This window comes from Sturnira hondurensis, unplaced genomic scaffold, assembly GCF_014824575.4.
Source record: "Sturnira hondurensis isolate 20B ecotype Veracruz unplaced genomic scaffold, ASM1482457v3 Scaffold0022566, whole genome shotgun sequence".
NCBI classification, from domain to species: domain Eukaryota; kingdom Metazoa; phylum Chordata; class Mammalia; order Chiroptera; family Phyllostomidae; genus Sturnira; species Sturnira hondurensis.
In genome coordinates this window covers 1,964,605-1,989,799 of record NW_028095197.1, presented here as the reverse complement: position 1 = coordinate 1,989,799, position 25,195 = coordinate 1,964,605, and the positions used below count along the sequence as shown (strand labels likewise).

General features: G+C 35.7%; 1 protein-coding gene across 7 annotated transcripts in view; it reads left to right on the top strand.

Annotated features, from left to right (window-relative positions):
• Positions 1-25,195, top strand: part of GKAP1 (G kinase anchoring protein 1) — a 75,936-nt gene that overhangs the window by 10,619 nt on the left and 40,122 nt on the right. For all 7 annotated transcript variants that reach the window (XM_037035806.1, XM_037035808.1, XM_037035805.1 and 4 more), the window contains 3 exons: positions 2,318-2,461; positions 20,994-21,071; positions 24,923-25,046. In XM_037035806.1, coding sequence (XP_036891701.1) covers positions 2,318-2,461; positions 20,994-21,071; positions 24,923-25,046 — 346 coding nt within the window. The remainder of the gene's footprint in view (positions 1-2,317; positions 2,462-20,993; positions 21,072-24,922; positions 25,047-25,195) is intronic.

Sequence of the window (25,195 nt, the reverse complement as noted above, 5' to 3'; positions counted from 1 at the left end):
TGCTTAATCCCCCCTACCCCCTAACTGCCCTCTAGATCTATTAGCCTGCTCTCTATCTACGAATCTGTCTATTTTGTTTGTTAGTTCAGTTTGTTCAAGGGTCCACATATAAGTGAAATCAATTTGTCTTACTCTGGCTTATTTCACTTAGCATGTTCTTCAGGTCAATCATGCTATTGCAAATAGTAAACTTTTCTTCTTTTATATTACATTGTATGCATGTACTGTCATTGTTTTATCCACTCATCTGTTGATGGACACTTGGGCAGCCTCCAGATAGTCATCTCTCTCTTTTTTAAGATTTTATTTATTTATCTTTAGAGGTGAAGGGAAGGAGAGAAGGAGAGAAATATCAATGTATGGTTGCCTCTCTTGAGTCCCCTGGTGGGAACTGGTCTGCAACCCAGGCATGTGCCCTGACTGGGAATTGAACCTCGATTATGTGGTTCACAGGCCCATACTGAATCCACAGAGCTACACTAGCCAGGACACATGTGCCCATTTGTTTTTAAAAGAAATGCTGAAAAACCATTGTGTTTGTCTTTTAGTACAAGGAGCAGTTGGGTATAATAAGTACCTTTTTCAATATCACTTAATGAGACAAATAGGAAAAGTGGTTTTTTTTCTGTATTTATTTTATAATGGCCTATGACTTAGGAAAAAAGCCTTTTCAATTTGTTTTCTATTACATTTTCATTACCATTGCTTTCTAAATATTTTTTAAATGCCCTCAGAGAATAACTTTAAAAGATATTTTCCCCACCATAAATTCTTTCAAAACTCCAGTTTTTCAGAACTTTTGATTGCCCACCACTTTCTTTTTGGAATTAATGGTGATATGGAGGAACAGAAAATAAGGTAATAATGGAATTTACATTAGGGAGCAAGAAATCATGTATCTGAGAAGGAGCTTCACAATCCCTTTGCACTTCGATGGCTGTGGTTCTATCAGTCTTTACTTTCTGTAAAGCAAGTCTGCTTGTTAGTTCTTCATCTCCAGTAGCATCTCCTCTTGTTATGTCTTTTCCACAGCAAAACCCAGCTATTTAAAGGGGTGTTTGTAGCTCATGACTGCCTTTTGCAGAACTATATATTGATTATTAATTGAAAATTTTGATCCTTGATTTAAAGCCTCTTTATTAGTTCTCTAAGGCTGTCATAACAAAGTACCAAAAACTAGATGGCTTGGAACAACAGGAATTTATTCTCTAACAGTTCTAGAGCGGGGGTGTTAAACTCATTTTCACTGGGGGCCACATCAGCCTCGTGGTTGCCTTCAAAGGGCTGAATTGTAGAGTTCCTTGCCCCTAGAGGAGTAGTTGCATTTTTACAGTCCTAAAATTACATTCGGCCCTTTGATGGCAACTGTGATGCTGATGTGGCCCCCAGTAAAAATGAGTCTGACACCCTTATCTAGAGTCTGGAAGTCCAAACCAAGGTGTCCACAAGAGCTGTTTTCTCTCTGAGACTCAAAAGTGGAATTCTTCCTTGCCTCTTCCTAGCTTCTTGTGGTAGCCATCAATCCTTGACTTGCAAGCTGCATCATTCCAATCTTTGCCTCTGTTAGTTGTTTGGCATTTTCTTTGTGTATCTTTCTCTTCACTTCTTGATAAGGAGGCCAGTCACATTGGATTAGGGCCTACCTTAATTCATTATCACCTCATCTTGATTACATCTGCAAAGACCCTGTTTCCAAATAAGGTCACGTTCACAGACACTGAGAGTTAGGGCTACAACATATCTTCGGGGAACTACAATGAAATCCAAAACAATCTCTCAATATATTTCTTTCTTGTTTCAATTTTTGCATCTCAGATTAATCTTATTGTTGGGAAGGTGCTTGGCCAGTACAGTTTTAGTTTATTGTATTACTTTGAGGACTAACCCCTATTATTTTTTAGGGCTAGCAAAGTAGTTGTTAGAATTACATGATATATTTTCTCACTATTTAAACTTTTAAATTTGTAAGCTATTAAACTTTAATCTTTTTAATCCTATTATTTTGCATTTTAAAAATACACATCCAAAAGCACATAATATTCTTGTAAACTTATTCCTCTTAGTAAAGTAGAATCACTAAAGTAATGATATAACAGAGTGCAATACATTTTCACTAACTAATCATTTCATCTAGAAATCCAGCATCATCTTAAATGCTGGCAAAATTAATATTCCACAAAGATTGCGACAAACACAAATAGTATTTGGAGTAGTATTTAGAAGTGTAAAAATATTGTTGATTTCTTAACTTCCGAAAAAATAATTTGTACTCAGGACTGGTAAACTGAATTTAAAATATTCTTTGTTTTTTTCATAGCTCAGGAATCTTGCTTTTAAGAAGCTTCCTCAGAAATCTTCCCATGTCACTTGTAATGTTCAACATGAAGTTTCTTTACCAAACCCAGTAAAGAAGGATTCACGAGAAGAAAATTGGCAAGAGTGGAGACAAAGAGATGAGCAGGTACAACTAATTAAATCAAATTATTTTGCTTGATTTTTTGATGAATGTATGCGTTTTAAAGTTGGCATTGTATCTGAGTCTGTGACACCACTGTTCTGAGGAGTGGATTAATTCATATGTGTTTGCTGCTTTCAATAAGAGGTTCTATTTTTTGGGTACTATAAAAACAGTGATTACATTTATTTTTATTAGTTTTGATCATTCAAAACAGTTATTTTGAGTTTTTAATTCATCTGCTTTTATACAAATGAGGGAGAGACAGGGAAGGTAGAACAACAGGATAAAATTATTTCAAGTAAAAAAACTACATTTGTAGGACCTGAGGTCTCTTGTTAAAAATACTGAGTGGCAGTTTTGCCTAAAAAAGGAAGACATTCAGGGGAGACTTTTCCTTTTCAGCCTTGATGTAAAATGGCTTATGTGGCATTTGTTTGTTTTTTAAACCTATTTACGTGAGGTTTTATTCTTTTCTGCCTCTATTAAATATCATTAATAACCAAATCAAATAATTTATTAAGACCAATTTCTTCTTTATTTCTGTTTGGTGTCCAAGAAAATAACATACTGGGCTGAAATATATTTTGGGAGCTATTGTATGTGTTATTTATGAACAGTTATTTATCCATTCATTTGATCTATTGGGGATAGGTAATTGAAAAAGATATGCTATAGGCAATAGAAATTGATTTTGGATATCCCCTATTTGTTGCTTTAATAAAAACCAAGGGTATAGAGAATTTTGTTGAAGTTAGGGGAGATCGAAATGTTCTGTAATAAGGTAAAATAATAGACTGAGATGAAAAAGAAGCTGAGAGAAATTGAAAGGGAGATGGGTAAAATAAAAAATCTGGGAAGTAAAATCATAGAATTAAAAACTTCATTAGAAGGACTAAAAAAAGGGTATACACTGAACACATTTGAGTCAGGAAAATGAAGGAAAATTTGAGATAAATTTTGCCAATAAAATTGACATGATAGATTGGAACACAGAACTGAAATCCAGCAGAGGCATAATTAGTGTTTGTGAAACAAGCAGAATAGAGGGAGGTGTTAAAGATAATGTTGACAAAATTCTTTCCTAAGCTAAACACGAATCTGCGCTTGAAAGAACTGAACTCTTTAAAGAAAAACAAAACAAACTGAAGTCTTTTAAAAAGTTTTTAATTTTAAGGAAGAGAAAACAAGGAAATGGCATTATAAATGTATGCATGGGGCAAAACAGGTTGCCTGCTAAGGATGAAGATTCAGGCTGGCTACTTCATTTATTTATTTATTTGCAGTGTTCTTTTCTTTTTTTAAAAATATATTGTATTGATTATGCCATTACAGTTGTCCCATTTCCTCCCCTTTATTCCCCTCCACCCTGCACACCCCCTCCCCCCATTTTCCTCCCTTAGTTTATGTCCATGTGTCAGAAGTTCTTTAACTTCTACATTTCCCATACTATTCTTGCCCTCCCCCCTGTCTATTTTCTCCCCACTGTCTTTGCTACTTATTCTTTGTACCTTCTCCCTCCTTCTCCTCCTCCTACTCCCCTGTTGCTAACCCTTCGTGTGATCTCCATTTCTGTGGTTCCACTCCTGATCTAGCTGTCCTCTTAGTTTGCTTTGTTTTAGGTGTGGTTGTTAGTAACTGTGAGTTTGCAGTCCTTTCACTGTTCATATTTTTATCTTCTTTTTCTTAGATAAGTCCCTTTAACATTTCATGTAATAAGGGCTTGGTGATGATGAACTCCTTGAATTTGACCTTATCTGAGAAGCATTTTATCTGCCCTTCCGTTCTAAATGAAAGCTTTGCTGGATAGAGCAATCTTGGATGTAGGTCCAAGGAAGAGAAAACAAGGAAATGGCATTATAAACGTATGCATGGGACAAAACAGGTTGCCTTTCACGACTTGGAATACTTCTTTCCAGCCCCTTCTTGCCTATAAGGTCTCTTTTGAGAAATCAGCTGACAGTCTGATGGGAACTCCTTTGTAGGTGACTGTCCCCTTATCTCTTGCTGCTTCTAGGATTCTCTCCTTCATTTTACTCTTGGCTAATGTAATTCTGATGTGCCTTGGTGTGTTGCTCCTTGGGTCCAACTTCTTTGGGACTCTCTGAGCTTCCTGGATGTCCTGGAAGTCTATTTCCTTTGCCAGATTGGGGAAATTCTTTATTATTTGTTCAGATAAGTTTTCCACTTGTCGTTCTTCCTCTTCCCCTTCTGGTATCCCTATAATTCAGATGTTGGAATGTTTAAAGATGTCCTGGAGGTTCCTAAGCCTCTCCTCATTTTTTTTTAATTCTTCTTCATTCTTTTCTGGTTGGATGTTTCTTTCTTCCTTCTGGTCCACTCCATTGATTTGAGTCTTGGTTTCTTTTCCATCATTATTGGTTCCCTGTGCATTTTGCTTCATTTCACTTAGTGTACAGGTTGGCTGCTTTAAATATCAGAATTGAAATGATAGGACCAAAAATTCATTATCTCGTCAACATGTTATTTGTGTTGAGTGCTAAAGAAACACATTCTCACACATGCAACGGCTGACGAAGCATACCACCTCTATCTTTTATGCAATTTTTCTGTGTTCCTGCCAATTAAAAGGCAAATTTAAATAAAGAGCACAGCAATTGGGAAGCACCAGTAGTGAATATTGTAGCTAGTTCAATATAGAATTAACTCTAAATAGTGATTGTAAAGTGGTTATTAAAGAGAACAAACCTTTACATCTGAAACTAATATAACTAATGTAATATTATATACCAACCATACTTAAATAAAAAAAATTAAAAATGAAGCAGAAGTTCATGAAAGAAATATTTTCTCATCAAATTGCTTTAACTTTTTAAATACCTTTGCTGAGGAAAAATGGGACAGTCTGTTGGAAATTTTAGAGGATGCCTTGGTTTTAATACTTAGGAAATAATGAGAAAATGAGAGAACCCTACAGATTGATCTTTTGTCCTGAGTTTACTCAAAGGGGCTACCACAGTCATGAAAAATGGATCATTGAGATTGGGATACTTGAGTGTTTATATATGCAGTCTGGGGCAAAAGTAGGGTTATGGTTGTAATTACATGAAACACAGTTTATTATTTATACAAAAAACTGTAAAACTACTTTCGCTCACCCTGTTTATGTGCAGAATTTCTTATGGGATGAAGTCACTTCAGAGATGGGAGCAATTAACGTCTTGGTTTACACCAGTGAATGAATGAATGAATGAATGAACACAGCTCACTTGAAGAATTTGTCTAAAATGAAGTGCCTATTTATGAATACAAAAATTAGGACGGAATAGGGCAGGGGAGGCAATAGTATTTTTAAATTTTTACATCAATAACAAAATATGGTTATGGTTAGTTCCAAGTGTGCTTTTTAAATTTACACAGAATTAGTTACATATAAGACTTTTCATTCACTTGAATTTTAAATTACTTCAAGAAAAAAAAATAGCACATACAGTAAAATGTATAAAGCAAAGACAATAGCAAGAACACTGTTGAAATAAGGATAAAAAAGGATAGCATTATTATATTATAAATATAATAATATATTTATTTGTTTATAAATAAATATAAATAATTGTAATTACTCATTAAAAGATGAGGACCAATTGGGACAAACTGAACCACATTTTTATCTTAATTCTAATATTTTCCTTAACATTAAAAATTGTGATATATTTCCCCTAAAAGGATAGGTTCAGGCTATTTGAGATAGTCTGTATTTTACTAAGTTATGTTACTAAAGCTCCTGGAAATTGTAGAGGTGATCTTTACTCTATTATTTGTGTTGTAAAGAAATATTTTCTTTAAATACCATTTTTCATCTTTAAACTTATATTTATTTCATCATACTTCAGTGTGGAAAGGTAGTTTTATATTCCCTATTTGTAGAGATATATACATCAAAAGGAAATATATGCTTCATACTTGAAATGGGTGAATTTATGTGACATGAGATATATAAATTATGTGAATTACATCTCAGGAAAACTTAGTATTTAAAAAAGATGAATAGGCCATAACTTCGATTTGACTGTATTCATAATTCTACTGTTTCTTTTAATATTGAGTCAAGGTCAAGGTACATATTATTCACTAACACCTGTTGCCTAGAAATAAATTTCTGCATAGATGTTATCCAGGCATAACCTTTTTTATTTATGACATACTAATATTAATGATGCCAGTATTCTTTTTTTAAGTCTATTGGGGTATCTGTGGCCCAACACAAAATCATAAATATACTTAAAACATTATGGGATATATTTGTGGTTGTGTGTTGCAGTGTATTTAATGCGTGGCCAAAGACAACTCTTCTTCTTCCAGTATGGCCCAGAGACTCCAAAAGGACACACCTGGTGCATCATGGCTCACAAATAATTACCGTATTTTGCCATGTATAATGTGCACCCATGTTTTAGGAAAAAAACTTAGGTCCAAACTTTCCAGAAAAAAAATCTCCTGTTTTAATTTTTTATTTCAATTATTTATTTATTTATATTTAGAAACAAAACTGATGATCATATTCCAGGGTGTTATTTTGCATGTGGATATCATTGCTTTCTTGACTAATACTTTAACACATAAATAAATAAGCATAAATAAAAGAATTAAAAACATTTATATAGATACAGATTAGTACTGCCCATATGTAATGCCCATCCTTATTTTTCCCTCAGACATTTGAACAAAAAAGTATGTATTACACATGACAAAATATGGTAGCTTAATAGATGTTCATCTCTTGTGGATTTTCAGTGATAAACAGGTCCAATTTTTTGCATATTTCTTTCTCTTATTCTGTTGATTCAAAATGTACACATCACTGATTTTGTCCAGCTGTAAAGTGATCTGCTAGCATGTGCACAATAGTAATTGTTCTTTCACATTACGTTTTCCAGTCCATGTGATAAAGGCATTTTGCCAATAGCTTGTTCTGTTTTATGTTTGTGAGTGTGATATTTGTCATTAAGTCTCTTGGTATAATGAATTCCTTGGCAATAGTTTGACTTGCACTTGGTTTCCCTATAAGGAATGCAAATTCAGATAAATCCTCGGTGCTTTGTGGCTTTCATTTTTGTTCTGGAAAGTTATTACTTGGTACTTATTCTTGGAAAGGCTCATACAGGTCATTGTGCTTTGAAAGTGAAACAAAAACTATGTGTTCAGGCCTGATCTTGCCCATGTTTCATAGCTAGGAACAAATAGATTGATAACCCAATATAAAAAATTCCTAATAAGTATCTTACTTTTTAATTTATAGTTGTTCTTTCAGCTGTTTATATGATGTCACTCTTAGACACATACAGGTTTACATTTAATTGACTGTATTAGTCCTGTATTATTTTTAAATTTATGTTTTTATAAGTTGCATTATTTACAGTTCTGTTTTCATTACTATGTTTAGTTCTCCTGTGAATCATTGAACCATATTTATTACTTGGAGATGTAATAAGGCATACAACAATGCAGACTTAAGAAATATAAAGAGCACTGAAACACATGAAGATTCATTAGCTGAGGCAAACTAAACCTAATGATTAGGGTGAGCACAGATACAGTTTTTGTAGAACATTGACAACCTTTTAAATCATAATGTTTGATAAGACTATGAAAAGATTTCAGGGGAAATAATTCTGCTTTCCAAATTAGTGAACGGTATGTGGTCTGTACTTTGAAAATCAGTGAAAGAATCATAAGACTCTACAGTTATTGTGGCTAAACAGTTGGCTGGAAGTGTTAGATATCTTCAGAATGATGTTTTGTGTTGATTTACAATAACCCTGTCCCCATGATGCCTATTAGAAATGAAAATGAACTCTTTATTTGGTAATTGTTTTGCTTAAATTTTAAACAGATAAGATTGTTTTGTTACTTAGGCTTACAAATTAATTTTTTTAAATCTAGTTTTCAAATATTTATTCCTTCCTATGTTTTATAGGTTCTTTATACTCTTTAATTGATCATAAACCCTTTAGCTGTATATTTATTTCAATACAGAAAAGTGGTTTACTGCTAGATGGGGCATAGGAGACAATGAAGCAAGCCCAGAGGAAGGGAATGTGAAGTACACCACCTTGGGCACATGTATCTTCTTCAGTCCTGTAGTGCCTACAGGAAATAGTGCCTACTATTTCCTCTTTTTTTCCTCTCCTCCTCCTCTTATAGTGCAGACAAAATGAGTAGGAATTGTGTTGCAAACTTAATATGACACTTAAAAAATCATGGTTTTAATTGCATTTTAGTGTTCGGTGTTTTGCAGTCTGATTTATTAGATTGGTACCTAAGTTTACAACAGGCTTTTTAAAAATATATATTTTATTGATTATGCCATTACAGTTGTCCTATTTCTCCCCTCATTCCCCTCCACCCTGCACACCCCTTCCCCACCATTCTCCCCTCTTTAGTTTATGTCCTCGTGTTTCAAGTTCTTTAGATTCTATATTTCCCATACTATTCTTGCCCTCCCCCCTGCCTATTTTCTACCTACTATCTATGCTACTTATTCTCTGTACCTCCTCCCCCTTCTCCTCCTCCTATTCCCCTGTTGCTAACCCTCTATGTGATCTTCATTTCTATGGTTCTACTCCTGACCTAGCTGTTCTCTTAGTTTGCTTTTGTTTTAGGTGTGGTTGTTAATAACTGTGAGTTTGCAGTCCTTTCACTGTTCATATTTTTTCTTTTTCTTAGATAAGTCCCTTTAAGATTTCATATAATAAGGGCTCCGTGATGATGAACTCCTTCAACTTGACCTTATCTGAGAAGCACTTTATCTGCCCTTCCATTCTAAATGAAAGCTTTGCTGGATAGAGTAATCTTGGATGTAGGTCCTTGCCTTACATGACTTGGAATACTTCTTTCCAGCCCCTTCTTGCCTATAAGGTCTCTTTTGAGAAATCAGCTGACAGTCTGATGGGAACTCCTTTGTAGGTGACTGTCCCCTTATCTCTTGCTGCTTCTAGAATTCTCTCCTTCATTTTACTCTTGGGTGATGTAATTCTGATGTGCCTTGGTGTGTTGCTCCTTGGGTCCAACTTGTTTGGGACTCTCTGAGCTTCCTGGGTGTCCTGGAAGTCTATTTCCTTTGCCAGATTGGGGAAATTCTTTATTATTTGTTCAGATAAGTTTTCCACTTGTCGTTCTTCCTCTTCCCCTTCTGGTACCCCTATAATTCAGATGTTGGAACGTTTAAAGATGTCCTAGAGGTTCCTAAGCCTCTCCTCATTTTTTTGATTTCTTGTTTCTTCATTGTTTTCTGTTTGGTCATTTTTTCTTCCTCCTGGTCCACTCCCTTGATTTGAGTCCCAGTTTCCTTTCCATCACTATTGGTTTCCTGTGCATTTCCCTTCAGTTCAGTTAGTTTAGCCTTCATTTGTTCCTCTAATTTGTGACTAAAATCAACCAGTTCTGTGAGCATCCTGATCACCAGTGTTTTGAACTGTGCATCTGATAGGTTGGCTATTTCTTGGTTGCTTAGAGTTATCGACTCTGGGGCTTTGAGTTCTTCTCGAGCCATAATATTTTGGTCTTTTCGTGCCCGTTATGTATGAGGGGCAGAGCCCTAGGTGTTCACCAAGGCAGGGCAACTCAGTTGCTGTGTTGTGATGCTGTATGTGGGGGTCGGGTCAAAGAGGGGCAGTGGTGGTCCCCTCTGCTGCTTCTTGCTGCTGGGGCCTGTGTGGTCTGTTTCACTGCTCGCTCCTTCTCCTGGTTTATCTGCGAGCGAATATGTGACTGCGGTCAGCCTGCTGACTTATACCCTCACTGGGTCTGCCTGTTGCAACCCCACGCCTGGGATCCACCAACTGCTGCCTGTGCCTGGGTCAGTCTGGCCGAGTTTTCCTGTGCAACCCTGCTCCGCCAGTCACTGGCTCTGCTCCTCTTACCAGTTTGGCTGAACAGTTTGTTGTTGTTGGACTTCTGAACAGTTCAATTTTCTGTGTTTTGGTTGCATTTTTGTTACTAAAACTTTGTTGTCTTTAAAGTTGATTGTGCAAGGAGGCACAGTGTTTCCACCTACGCCTCCATCTTGGCTGGGAGTCAACAGCCTTTTTTTTAAAAGTATTTTTATTGATTACGCTATTACAGATTTCCCAAATTTTCCTCCCTTTATTCCCCTTCTTCCTTGCCCCCCCAACCCATTCCCCCCACCCTTGGTTCATGTTCATGGGTTATACATATAAGTTCTTTAAGTCCTGTTTCCTCTACCATTTTTATCTCTCCCCATCTATTTTATGCCTGCTAATTATGCTTCTTCTTCCCTGTACTTTTTCTCCCATTCGTCCCTTCCCACTCCCCACTGAAATCCCTCCATGTAATGTCCATTTCTCTGATTCTATTCCTGTTCTAGTTGTTCGCTTAGTTTTTATTTTAATTGTTTTTCTTTTCTTTTAGGTTCATTTGTTGATAGTTGTGAGTTTGTTGTCATTTTACTGTTTATAGTTTTGATCTTCTTTTTCTTAGATAATTCCCTTTAACATTTCATCTAATAAGGGCTTGGTGGTGATGAACTCCTTGAACTTAATCTTATCTGGGAACTATTTTATCTGCCCTTCCATTCTAAACTGAAATAGAGAACAGGGGGACAGTGACCAAAGGGTAGAGGGGAGGGAATTTCAGGGGAAATAGGGGAGGGATTTAGAGGAACAAATGCAAAAGATACATGGACAACAACTAAGAAGGGTGGAAATGGGAGGAGGGAGCGGGGGAGCATGGGGGGGGTGGGTTGGGATGGAAGTAATAGAAAACTGTACTTGAAGAATAATTAAATAAATTTAAAAAAAAAGAAAAAAAAAGGCTTAGCTGGGTAGAGCAATCTCTTGGATGTAGGTCCATGCCTTTCATGACTTGGAATACTTCTTTCCAGCCCCTTCTTGCCTGCAAGGTTTCTTTTGAGAAATCAGCTGATAGACTTGTGGGACCTCCTTTGTAGGTAACTCTCTCCCTTTCTCTTGCTGCTTTTAAGGTTCTCTCCTTATCATTAATCTTGGGTAATGTGATTATGATGTACCTTGGTGTGTGCTTCCTTGGGTCCAACTTCTTTGGGACTCTCTGGGTTTCCTGGAAGTTTATTATTTGTTCAAATAAGTTTTCAATTTCTTGGCCTTCCTCTTCTCCTTCTGGCACCCCTGTAATTCAGATATTGGGACATTTCAGATTATCCCAGAGATTTGTAAGACGCTCTTCACTTTTTTGAATTCTTGTTTCTTCATTCTGTTCCCATTGGATGTTTATTTTTCCCTTTTGTTCCAAATCATTGCTTTGAGGCCTGGTTTCCTTCCTGTCACTGTTGGTTCCCTGAATATTTTGCTTTATTTCATTTTTGGGTATCTTTCATTTGTTTTTTCATTTTTTGTCCAAGCTTAATCAGTTCTGTGAGCATTTTGATTACTAGGGCTTTAAATTCTCCCTCAGATAGGCTGGCTATGTCCTCCTTGTTTAGTTCTCTTTCTGAGATTATGCTCTGTTCTTTCATTTGGGCCATATTTCTTTGCCTTGGCACACCAATTTGGTTGTTCTGATTGATTTTTTCTTTAATTCCTTGGTTGTTGGAGTTCCATGCAGTTTGATTTTTCTGGAGCTTCTGGTTGTTGGTTGTTATCCTCCTTTTGGTTGTGAAAGGAAGCAAAGGCTTTCTACCTATGCCTCCATCTTGGCCAGAACTACAGAACAGTCTTGTGATAATCTCTAATAAGTATAAGTTTAGAGAATTTGGAATCATGGTTGTTTTTTTGTTGTCTTTCCTAATGATTTAGTCTTGCACTGTCATCTCCTTGTTAAGTTGGATCAGAAATCTTATGTTTGATTTATTCTTTCATGCTTCATATTCAGTCAACTCCAAAACTTAGTTATCCTTTTCTAAGATACAGCCTTCATCATTTTCTGCACTGCTATGGTCCATGTCCTTGACTGCTGAGATTATGGTGATTTAGCCAGGCACATTGATTCTAAGTTCTCGTTCTTCTAACATTCATTTTATTTCTTTAAAATTACTTCTGCCATCATTCTTCTTTCATCTGTCCCAAATTCCTAAGTTTTAGGGAGAGTGTGGAGCCTAATTGTGCCCTACCTAAGCAATATTATCTCCTGTTCTCCAACATAGAGGAGGGGAATTCCAATCTACTCTGTGTAACTTGTGACATGCAGGCACTGTGGTAGATATTGTACATATATTAGGTTGTAGATCTTTAAAACTACCTTGTAAGGGTGATATCTCTATTTTTTAAAATATGTGTGAGGAAACTGAAATTCACAAATTATGTAACTTGATAGAGGTAGCATGCATGGGATGGGAATTTAAATTATCCACCCAAAGCTATTTTTTTTCCCACATTTCTTGTATAGAATTCACTTTTTATCAGGTGTCTCTTTCCTTGGTGTCCAGGGCAGGGCAAAGGTAGGTTTACAGATGTGAATATGCAAAACAGTTCATTTTCATTTTATTATTTATTAATTGTATTATTTCCCATACAAACAACTATAAACCTACATTTGCCTTGCCCTGTATCTGTTCTTAATATCATACCTTTGTTCATATGCCTCTTTCTTCCTAAAACTTTTCTATTCCTTTTTCTACCTCTTCAAATTATGTATATTCTTTAGGGACCAACTTGAATTAGTTTCTTTTCCATATGCTTCTCTGAATTATGTCTGTTTTTTAATCTTTTCCCTTGACTTTTGTAAGTTTAATATTATATTCTGTTTTCTGTACTTACTATGTGTTAGTCTTCTATCCCCAAATGGAGTAGAAAATTTCTTTGAAGGCAAAGCCAAATTTATGCTGCTGCTTTAAAGCCCTACAGGCAAAGCATATAGAAGGTTCTCTACAAGCCTTTATTGGCTAATTGATCATACATTGATGTTTTTGTAAGATATGTTCTAGTTTTCAGAGATTTAAATTGAATTCTGAATCATTTTTGCCTGTTTCCTTGTAAACTTCCTATATTGGGATGACTACTGTGTTTTAACTACAGTGAAATACTTTTTTGCTCCTTTTGCTTTCAGTTTAGGTGGAATAATTGATATCAACTCTTTTTTCGTGTGTAACATTAACATGAATCTAATTTTTTTGCTATATCACTATATTATTTTTGAATATACATTTATATGATTATTTTAGAAGGTAACTTTGTTACTTTCTCCTGATTATTACTAATTTGGATTAAAGTAATTATTCAATTCTTTTAAGCTATTCCATAGAAAAGAGTATGTATACAATTTACTCTGGGCTTAATCAGATTTTTTTTGTATTAAATAACTTAATTGTATTTTTTTCTGAGTTAGATTTTTTCCTGTGATAAACTTAATCTTTCAACCTCTTTTTATTTTCTTAATATAGAATTAGATAAGATGTTTTCAGAGGAAATATTGGTTAACATTTTTCTAGGTATATCAATATGTCAGATTGACACAGATCATATTCTTTTAAGTCAGTTTCTGTTTTAGTTTCTTCTATTTTATTTTAGTTTTTGTTTTTAATCCTCACTCAAGAACAGTTCTTAGGAAGGGAGAGAGAAAAACATTGATGTGAGAAAAAAACATTGATTTCTCTCCTATACATGCCCCAACTGGGATTCAGACCCACAACTCTTTGGCTGTGGGACAGTGCTCCAGCCAAGTGAGCCATGCTGGCCAGGACATAGTGGCTTTTTTGTTGTTGTTATTTTATTATATTATTTTTTTTACTGTTGAGCAACAGAAACAATTCTGATTAACTCTGGCAAAAAACAATTTGCCAGAAGGATTCTGGGTGATTCCCAGATTTGAATTAAGAACTAAACAACTAGGCCTTAAGAAAGATGGAGGAGAGATCCAAGATGGTGTTGGAATAGGTGGGAGCTACATTAACCAACTCACAGCACCAAACTGGAATTACAACTAAATTATAGAAAAATCATTTTGAATAATCAACTGAACACTAGCTAGAGAGAAGCTTTATAACCAAGGACTTACAGAAGAAACCATAGCACCACATCAGGACTGGTAGTGAGTATGGAAGAATGAGAAGGCTGTCTGGGCTTCTACAGTAGGCAGATGAAATTCCAGGGCGATAGTCAGTGGCCAGGGAGGAGGGCTTCCAACCCCTGAGAATTGTAGAGTCTAAACCCCAAGCTGGACTCCATAGCCTACAGCACCAGAACCAGGAAAGGAAGCCAAATAACATCCAGCTGTGAAAAGCAGCAGGGTTTCTGCCCTCCAGAGAGAGATGGCTAGAATGCCTCCTCAGGGGCCAATGCACAAAATTTCATTTGTAGCCACCTAACCTGAGATTCAACAGAGAGAGGGCAGAGTGGATGCAAGATGCATGAGGAAAATCTGTGGCTCTGGGGAGAGAATTGAAGGGTCAGCTGCCAGGATCTTTGCGCTCAGTCATTCCCCATATTACAGAGCTCTCTTTATTGGACAGAGCACTCCCTTCTGTGAGGCAACAGCCCTGGGAGAAAGCAATAACCCCACCCTATAGAGCTTAAGCTGGGCTGCTGAGGAGTACAATTGGAGGCACTTCTGGTGATTAAGCCTAATAGCATGTGGGTGAAGACAGATCTATGGAAGCTTTGAGACTTTAGCTGACCCTCCCCAGCCTGGTGCTGGTAAAGCCAGCCTTGGTTCTTTCAGTAAACATCCAGGTCCAGTGGGAGCCACAAGTTGGGGATCACTGATAGCTCTAAACAGGTAGTCCAGGGGCAGTGTCTGATAAAGGACTGCACTAGACTCTTTACAGAGCTACCTAATATATAGAAAGAAAAACAAAGAGGCAGTCAAAATAGGAAGGCAAAGAAACAGGCCCCAAATGATAGAAAGAATGAGTAAATTTTCCAGAAGAGCTAATAAATGGAGGCAAGCAATTTATCAGATGTGGTATAAATTAATGATTACAAAGATGCCCAACAGCATGAAAAAAGTCATAGAAACAATGCAAAAGGACCAGTCAGAAATAAAGAATGCAACATATGAAATAATACACTGGAAAGAATAAACAGCAGAGGATTGAATCAGTGAAAGGTAGGAAAAAGTACCCAATCAGAGCAGCAAAAAGAAAAAAAAAAGAATTTAGGCCCTGGCTGGTGTAGCTCAGTGGATTGAGCACAAGCCTGGGAACTAGAGGATCACGGTTCGATTCCTGGATTGCAGGCCAGTTCCCTGCAGGCCAGTTCCCAGCAGGGGACACACAAAAGGCAACCATACATTGATGTTTCTCTCCCTCTCTCCTTCTCCTCTAAAGATAAATAAATAAAGTCTTTTAAAAAATATTTAAAAAAAGAAAATAGAATTTAAAAAAATGAGAGTTCAAGGGACCTTTGGGACAACACGAAATATAACAACATTCACATGATGGGGATACCAGAAGGAGAAGAGAGAGCAGGGGATTATGAACCTATTTGAAGAGATAATGACCAAAAATTTCCCTAAGCTGGTGAAAGAAAGACACATAAGTCCAGGAAGCAGAGAGAGATCCAAAGAAGATGGACCCAAAGAGGCCACATCAAGACACATCATAATTAAAATGGCAAAGCTTAAAGACCAAGAGAGAATGAATCTTAAAAGCCACAAGAGAAAAGCAATTAAGTTACCTACAAGGGATCTCCCATTAGACTGTCATGTGATTTCTCAACAGAAACATTTCAAGGGATTGGCATGAAATCACTCAAGGTGATGAAAAGCAGGGGCCTACAACCAGAGCTAATTTACCCAGAAAGGCTATCATTTAAAATTGGAGGAGAAATAAGGAACTTTCCAGACAAGGAAGAAAACTAAAGGAATTTGATACCACTAAACCAGTATTGCAACAAATGTTAAAGGTCTTGCTTTAAGAAGAAAAAGGGGAAAAAAAACAGAGGAAAATAGTTAAAAAACCAAACTGTCAATAAATACATATTTATCTGTAATCACTTTAGATGTAAATGGCTTAGTGTTCCAATCAAAAGACATAGGGTAGCTGAATGGATAAGGAAACTAGACCTATATATAATGCTGTCTCCAAGACCCCTACCTCAGAATGAAAGATACACACAGACTAAAAGTAAAGGGATGGAGAAAGATATTTCATGCAAATGGAAAGGAAAACTAAGCTTACATAGTGTAATTTATATACAACAAAACAGACTAGTCTAAAATCATGGCTATACTAAGAGACAAAGACACTACAAAATGATAAAGGGAACAATCCAACAAGTTGATGTAAATGTTTATGCACCCAACACAGGAGCATCTAACTATTAAAGCAAATCTTCATGGATATAAAATGAGAGATTGACAGAAATACAGTCATACTAGGGGATTTAACACCCCATTGATTTCAATGGGTAGATCTTTCAGACAGAAAATCAGTAAGGAGACAGCAGCCTTAAATGACACACTAGATTAAATGGATTTAAATGATACTTTCAGACCATTTCTCCCTAAAGCAGTAGAATATACATTCTTTTCAAGTGCACATGGAATGTTTTCTTGGATGGACCACATATTAAACACAAAACAAGTCTCAATAAATTTAAGAAGACTGAAATCATATCAGGCATCTTCTCTGACCATAGTGCTATGAAACTAGAAGTCAATCACAAGAAGAAAACCAAAAAATACACAAAGTATGTGTAACCTAACTATTACTAAACAATGAAAGGGTCAAAAATGAGATCAAGGAAGAAATCAAGAAATAACTTAAAACAAATGAAAATGAGAACACAACAACCCCAAATCTGTGGGACACAGAACGCAGTCCTAATTGGGAAATTCATAGCATTATGTGCATATCTTAAACAGGAAAAAGATAAAAAAAACAATCTAACTTTACACTTAAAGGAACTTGAACAAAACAAAGTTGAGGATGAGTGAAAGGAAGAAAATAATAAAGATCAGAGGAGAAATAAAATAGGATCTAAAAAACAAAACAAAGGATCAGTGAATCTAAGAGCTGGTTCTTTGAAAAGATACACAACAGTGACAAACCTTTAACCAGACTACAAGGCCAGCATTAGCCTAATTCCAAAATCAGATGACGATAAAAACTCTCAGCAAAGTGGGAGTAAAGGGAACATGCCTATATTAATAAAAGTCATATATGACAAATCCACTGCCAGCATCATACTCAGTGGGCAAAAACTACAAGCATTCCCTTTAAATCTGGGAACGAGACAAGGGTCTTGTTTTTACCTCTTCTATTCAGCATAGTACTGGAAGCCCTAGTCATAGCAAGTGGACAAGAAGAAGAAATAAAAGACATTCCAAATTGGAATGTAAAACTCAGTTTTTTGCAGATGACATGATACTGTGTCATCTGCAAAGAGAATCCTAACGATTTTCACTACTGGAAATGATAAATGATTTTAGTAAAATAGCGGAATGTAAAATTAATGTCCAGAAATCAGTTGCATTTTTATATGCCAATAATGAACTGTCACAAAGAAAATTAAGAATACAATCCCATTTACAATTGCTTCAAAAAGAATAAAATACCTAGGAATAAATTTATCCAAGGATGTAAAAGACCTATACACGGAAAGTTATAAGAAGCTGAAGAAAGAAATGGAACAAGGTACAAATAAGTAGAAGCACATACCATGTTCATAGATAGGATGAATAAGCATCATTAAAATGTGCATACTACCCAAAGCAATCTATAGATTCAGTGCAATTCGTATCAAAATTCCAATGACATATTCCACAGACCTAGAACAAATATTTCAAAAATTTATATGGAACCACAAAAAGGCCTGCATAGCATCAGTAATCTGGAGAAAGAACAGAGTTGGAGGAATCACACTGCCTAATATCAAACTATACTATAAGGCTGTAGTAATCTAAACAGAATGGTTCTGGCATATAAACAGACACATGGCTCAATGGAACAGAATAGAGAGCCCAGAAATAAACTCACAATTTTATAGTCAATATTCAAAAGAGGAAGTAAGCACATATAGTGGGCTAAGGATATTTTATTCAATAAATGATTTTGGGAAAATTGTATAGTACATGCAGAAAAATGAGACTAGACCACCTTCTTACTCCACACACAAGAATAAATTCAAAATGGATCAAAGAGTTAAATGTTAGACCCCAAACCATAAAAATCCAAAAATGAAACATAGGCAGTAAAATGTTGGACATTGCTCATAGCAGTATTTTTTTTTTTCTGGTATAGCTCCTTAGGCAAGGGAACCAAAAGAAAAAAAATACGTGGGACTACATCAAACTAACAAGTTTTTGCACAGCAAGGGGAACCATAAACAAAATAAAAAGACAGCCCACCATGAATGGGAAAACATTTGCCATTTCTTCCAATAAGAGGTTAATATCTAAAATTTATAAAGAACTTATAAAAACCCAACATCAGAAAAACAATCCAATTAAAAATGGTCAAAGGGCCCGAATAGACACTTCTTCAAACAGGACATATACATGGCCAATAGACATGAAAAGGTGCTCAATGTCACTAATTATAAGAGAAATGCGAATTTAAACTACAATGAGATATCACTTCACACCTGTCAAAAGGCTGTCATCAATAAATAAACAAACAACAAGTGCTGGTGAGGATGTGGAGAAAGGGGAACCCTTTTGTACTGTTGGTGGGAATGTAGTTTGGTGCTGTCACTGTGGAAAGTGATATGGAGTTACTTGAAAAAATTAAAATTGGAACTGTCTTATGACCCAGCAATTCTACTTTATGCATATTTGAAGAAACCCAAAACACTAATTTGAAGGAATATAAGCACCCCTATGTTCATTGCAGCATGATTTACAATAGCCAAGATTTGGAAGCAGCCCAAGTGTCAGTAGATGAGTAGATAGAACAACTATCAGACATTTACACAATAAAATACTTCTCAACCATAAAAACGAAGTAATTTAGCCCACTGCGACAGCTTGGATAGACTGTATATAGCATTATACTGAGTGAATAAGCCAGTTAGAGAAAGACAGATACCATCTGATATCATTCATATGTGAAATCTAATGAACAAACTAAACTAACAAGAAAAATAGAGGCAGACTCAGAGCAAGCAGGGTAACAGCTTTGGGGGCAGGTTAGGGGAGTGGAGGAATGGAGCAAAGAAGAAAAAGGACTCATGGACACAGACAACAGTGTTGATACAGGGGAAGGGGTAGTTAGAAGTGGAAAAGTGTGTAAGTGGGTTCAAAGGTAATGGGGCAATATACAATAAAAAATAAACTTAAAAGATGGAAACTAAGGAATTCTGGGATGCTCAAGGGCATGAACTAATATATAGAACTAGTACACTCACTTTTAGAGAGCTATTATCAGATGATTGAACCCCATTTGCTTTGTGTTTGTTCTCAAAATTTAATTTCTAGGAAATCAAAAAAGAAGCATAGATTGCCTGTCCAGATGGGTCAGTTGGTGGGAGCATCATCCTGTACACCCAAAGGTTGTGGATTTGATCCCAAATCAGGGCACATATGGGTTTAATTGCTGGTTGAGGCGCAACTGGGAGACAACTGATTGATGTTTCTCTCTTCCTTGGATAATGATTTTTTTAAGAAGTTGAATCCCTTGCCCCGACCCTGTTGCTGATAATGGTATCTTGGATGGCTGGATATATTGGTGGATGGTATATGGAATTATGTGATTGGCTGTCCTACTAGAATCATGTGACATTAGAATGAGGTTTAGTCATCAAAAGTAATAAAATGGATTCTGAACTGAAAGACAAGACATGTCCATTAAATTTATGCTTTTATTATTCATGATGTATAGATTGACAAACACTTGCTTACAGATTTAGGATGTTTACTGTTGTCTTATTGCAACTATCCTATATTCAGTTGTAGACATACTTTATTTCTGATGCTGTACCACCCAAAGTCCCATCCAACTATTGTAGCAATTCTGTTTGGCAATTAGGAAAATTCTTAGAGAGTTACTTGATTAGAGGGTATGGAAGCTAGATTGTAAGAAGTTAAGGTGAGAGTCTGTGGTGGAAAAGAAGAACCAAGAGATGTGGATTACAGAAAATCATTTTGTTATAATACTAGGTGACTTTAAAGGTAGAGCAACCATATAAAAGAATAGAATGATAGTAAAAGGATTCACTGTAATTATGGTGTAATATCAGGCATATACCAGGACATTTGGTTATCTTATTGAAAGTTCTTTATCTGTGGTTTAATCTATATTAAGGAAATATGGTATGTTTTATGTTTTATAATGCTTAGCATTTTTCAGTATTCTTATAATTTTGAATAATAATCACTTATATTTTCAATGTCCTAAGCTGCATAGTGCCTTTGACATCCATTACAGTGACACATTCTTCATAAGATTTTTTGTTACAGTAAAAGGATTATGTAATAATACAACAAATTATTCACAGTGAAAGAGGAAATAGATATCAGAATTAGAAATTTTTGCTTTAGTATGGTCTGCAAAATAACCATTCCTTACTTTGGCAAGGATTGATAACTTTGTAGAACCCAGACTGTTTTATAATGTATTTGTTTTATTTTCCCATATATATTGTTATGGTTATTTTCTTAATATGGTATAATCCTATCATCTGTTCATTGTGAAACTTTTTTTTAGCTGACATCTGAAATGTTTCAAGCAGATCTTGAGAAGGCATTGTTGCTAAGTAAATTAGAATATGAAGAACACAAAAAGGTATTTACACATTTATTCATTTAGCTTTATTAGGTTTATGTCGTCAAAAGTTAGGACCAGCCTTTCTGAATTTTGTATTAAAGTTCTTTTAAAGTTTGTCCCAGAAATCTATTACTTAACAAAATATTACTAAGTTTTTATAATAAGAGTCCTCCTCAGGTTTTGAGGGACAACAGAAACATGTAGGTTAAGCTTTGTCTGATCATTTGGAATGTTTAGTTACAAAAGCCCCTCCACCTAACGTGAAGGGAAGAGAGTAAATTAACAATAGATAATTTTTTAACTTATTTTAAATGAACATAGAAAATAAGTCAATTAAAAAATGTAAGGTAAGTATGAGTACAGAGGCATCCATTAAGAGACCTTCTGCTAGAGATGATGCTACAATTGAGTAAAGTATGTGGGAGTATATTTCTGATAATTTGGCCATTTGAACTCAGCATTTGTCACTAAGCTGTGATATTGGGCTGTATGCTGATGCATTCTACATCTTATAGAATCACAAGATGCATTCTACATTTTGTAACTATATAAACTTTAAAGTAAAAAGTAGTGTTGGTTTCCAGTTTATATACTTAAATTGAGCATTTATATCATCTTTATATTATTTAAATTTAGTCCTTTACATATATTGGGATTTTTTTTTGATCCATAAAATTTATTCAACTTGTGATTACTCATAAGTAGTTGATCATAAGTGGCCTCTGGTTATACTTAAGGGCCTTTATATTATGCCATTGTGCACTAGCGCCTTCGTTCAAGATGAAGGGAAGAGGGTAATTAAAATTTACAGTAGATGATTTTGCTATTTATTCATAGCTCAAGGGAAGAAGAAGAAAACCAGTAAAGTGAACTTTTGTACACTATATGTGTTTTATTTTCCATGTCTCTATTCCTGTTATCCTGAAAAATAAGAATAACTGTAATCCTGTTACTTATCCATTTAGACACAAAGCTGGCAATTACAAAAATTGATACAGCTAGCTTTATTGTGACTTAAGTCAGTTAAGGGACTTTCATGTTACGTTGGAAATGTCCTCCTGACTTGCTCAATTTGAAGATAAAATTTATCAAATTGAAATTATTTAATAATAATGATTTGTTGTTTCTAGATATATGTCTAGATTCTAAAGCTAAAGTGTCTAGCTGTATCTTAAAGGAGTAGTAGAGTAGATGGTGTTGATTAAATATCATACTTCCATGCCAGTTTTCTTGGCACAGTCATAGGTGTAGTACCCGAAAGCATTGATTTTATTACACAGTGACTCTCAAAGAATGAACTCCTTTTGTATGTGATAGCTAGTTCAATGTCATTACATTGATGTAGTCATTGAATTTTAAGTCATATACTTCAATTTAAAAACTATATTTCAGCTCCAGGATTTTTATAACTAAAGTTTAAGATGGCATTTTCTATTTTCTTCTGTCACTTACTCAACAAATATTCTTTTGAATAGCCAAAATGTGCTAGGTACACAATATAAAGATCAGGACATGGTCCAAGTCCTTGAGTTTAGTGCAGGGAGACATACATACTATATTTATGGTGCATAGTATTGAGAGATATATGTTCTCAGTGCAGTGGAAATTCAGAAAGATAGAAGAATTGTGTCTGCCTTAGATGGGGAGGAATTTTAGGAAAGGATTCTTCAAAGAGGGTCACACTACATATTAGAAGTTCACAGGGTAGCCCTGGAAGGTGTGTACCAGTTGGTTGGATCATCATCACATAAGCAAAAGGTCGTGGATTCAAATCCCAATTAGGGCACATACCTAGGTTGCAGGTTTCAGCCCTGTTGGGTATGTATGGGAGGCAACTGACCTGTACTTCTCTCTCACATTGATGTTTCTCTTTCTCCCTTTCGGTCTCTGAATATATTGTTATGGTTATATTCAGAATGTCAATGGAAGAATGTCTTTGGGTGAGAATTTAAAAAATAAAAAAGTGCCCTGGCTGGTGTAGCTCAGTGGATTGAGTGCGGGCCTGCGAACCACACGATCGCGGTTCGATTCCCAGTTAGGGCACATGCCTGGGTTGCAGGCCAGTTCCAGGTTCCGGGTTCCCAGCAGGGGACGAATGAGAGGCAACCATACATTGATATTTCTCTCTCCCTCTCTCTCTCTCTCCTTCCCTTCCCCTCTAAGATAAATAAATAAAATCTTAAAAAAAAAGTTTGCAGCATAGGTAGTAGGAAAGTCAGCATTCTGAGGGAAGGAGAGGCAAGTATACAAAATATGTATTAAAAAGTATAGCATATTGAAAAACTATAATGTAGGGACTTAGAATTGATAGAATAAGGTATAAAGAACCTGTGTACCAGACTAAGGAGATTAGATTTTATACATATACACAGAACTCTTGAATATTTTTAACTTTTAAATTGATTTTAAGTTTTCATTTTAGCAATTCATGCTGTAGCAGTGTAGAAGATGGATTGAAGGGCTAAAATTAGAGGGTGTTGGCAGTGTGAAGCAAAAGAGGATAGGGGAAATGACAGAAGGTATGAAGAAAAAAATAGATTTAAAAGAGCTTTAAGAGACAAACTTAATAAGACCTACTGACTAATTTGGATATAAATGTGTAGAAAGAGTAGGCAAGGATGACTCTGATGTTTTTGGCCTAAACAGATGATGGTGGCATTAAATAAGAGGATTGGAGATGCTTGTTGATGCTATATCTCAGGTCAGTTATCTGCACATATAGAAATTGTCATTGCATAGGTAGAAAATTAAACTTTGAGCTTGAAAAACAATAGGTGTAAAGCATAAGAATAGGTTAAAGTGGATTAATGGTGAATAACAGTTACATTTTTGAGAACAGAGTTGGGAAAAGGGAAGCCAGTGAAGGAGACTCAAGAGTATTCAGAAATGTAGTGAGAAAACCAAGAAATACTTGAAAAACAATGTCTTTTGGACTTGGCATTTAAAAGGAAGTTGACCTTAATTTTAGTGTCAGAGAACAGCAGGAGCCAGATTTCGGGAGTTGGAAGGGAGAGTGAGAAAGCAAATTGACTGTAGATTATTGTTTTAAGTTTGGTTCAGAAATGATGAAGAAGAGCCCTGGCTGGTGTAGCTCAGTGGATTGAGTGCAGGCCTGCGAACCACACGATCGAGGTTTGATTCCCTGTCAGGGCACATGCCTGGGTTGCAGGCCAGTTCCCAGCAGGGGACTCATGAGAGGCAACCATACATTGATGTTTCTCTCCTTCTCTCCTTCCCTTCCCCTCTGAAGATAAATAAATAAAATCTTAAAAAAAAAAGAAGAAGAAGAAGAAGAGGGTGGTGCCCTGATTGGTATGAATAAGTTGTTTGGGCAGTCACCAGCAACATGAAAAGTTGCTGGTTCTACTCCAGGTTAGAGTACATGCCTGGGTTGTGGGTTTGGTCCCTGGTCGGGGCACATACAGGAGGCAGCTGATCAGTGTTTCTCACATCAATGTTTCTCTCCCTCTCTTTCTCTCTCCCTTTCCTTCTCTTTAAAGATAAAATCTTTTTTAAAATTTTATTTTATTTTATTTGTTGTTCAAGTACTGTTTTCTATCTTTTTCTCCCATCCCAGCCCCGCCCCCCTCCCCAGAGTAAATAAAATCTTAAAAAAAAAAAAGAGGGTGGCAAGTAGTTGTGGATATAGACCAAGTCATAGCTTTCTGTTATTGTTTTAATGTTTAAGAGGCAAGAGATTGAGTGTCTAAATAAACAGGTATCCTTTTATACAAGTTGGCTAGCCTAAGTTTTTATTTCTTATTTGCCTTTTATCTTCAAAAAGAAAACTTTGATAAACATATTACCTGTTGGTAAGTTGATTTTACTACTGTACACTAAGCTTAATGGTTGTTGATAATTCTTTTCAGGAATATGAAAATGCTGAAAATGCTTCAACTCAGTCAAAGGTTATGAGTAAAAAAGATAAAAGAAAGAATCATCAGGGAAAAGACAAACCTCCCACAGTATCACTAAAAGATTTTCAGTCTGAAGGTAATGTATATGTGAAATCTGTTATGGTAAAGCACTGTTCTAAATCTTTGTGTACTTAAGTTGTAAGTATAAAAAGTAAACATTGTTTTGTTAATCTTCTACTTAGACTATAGAATGTAAACTTGTTTGGAAGTAGGATGTTTAGTGGT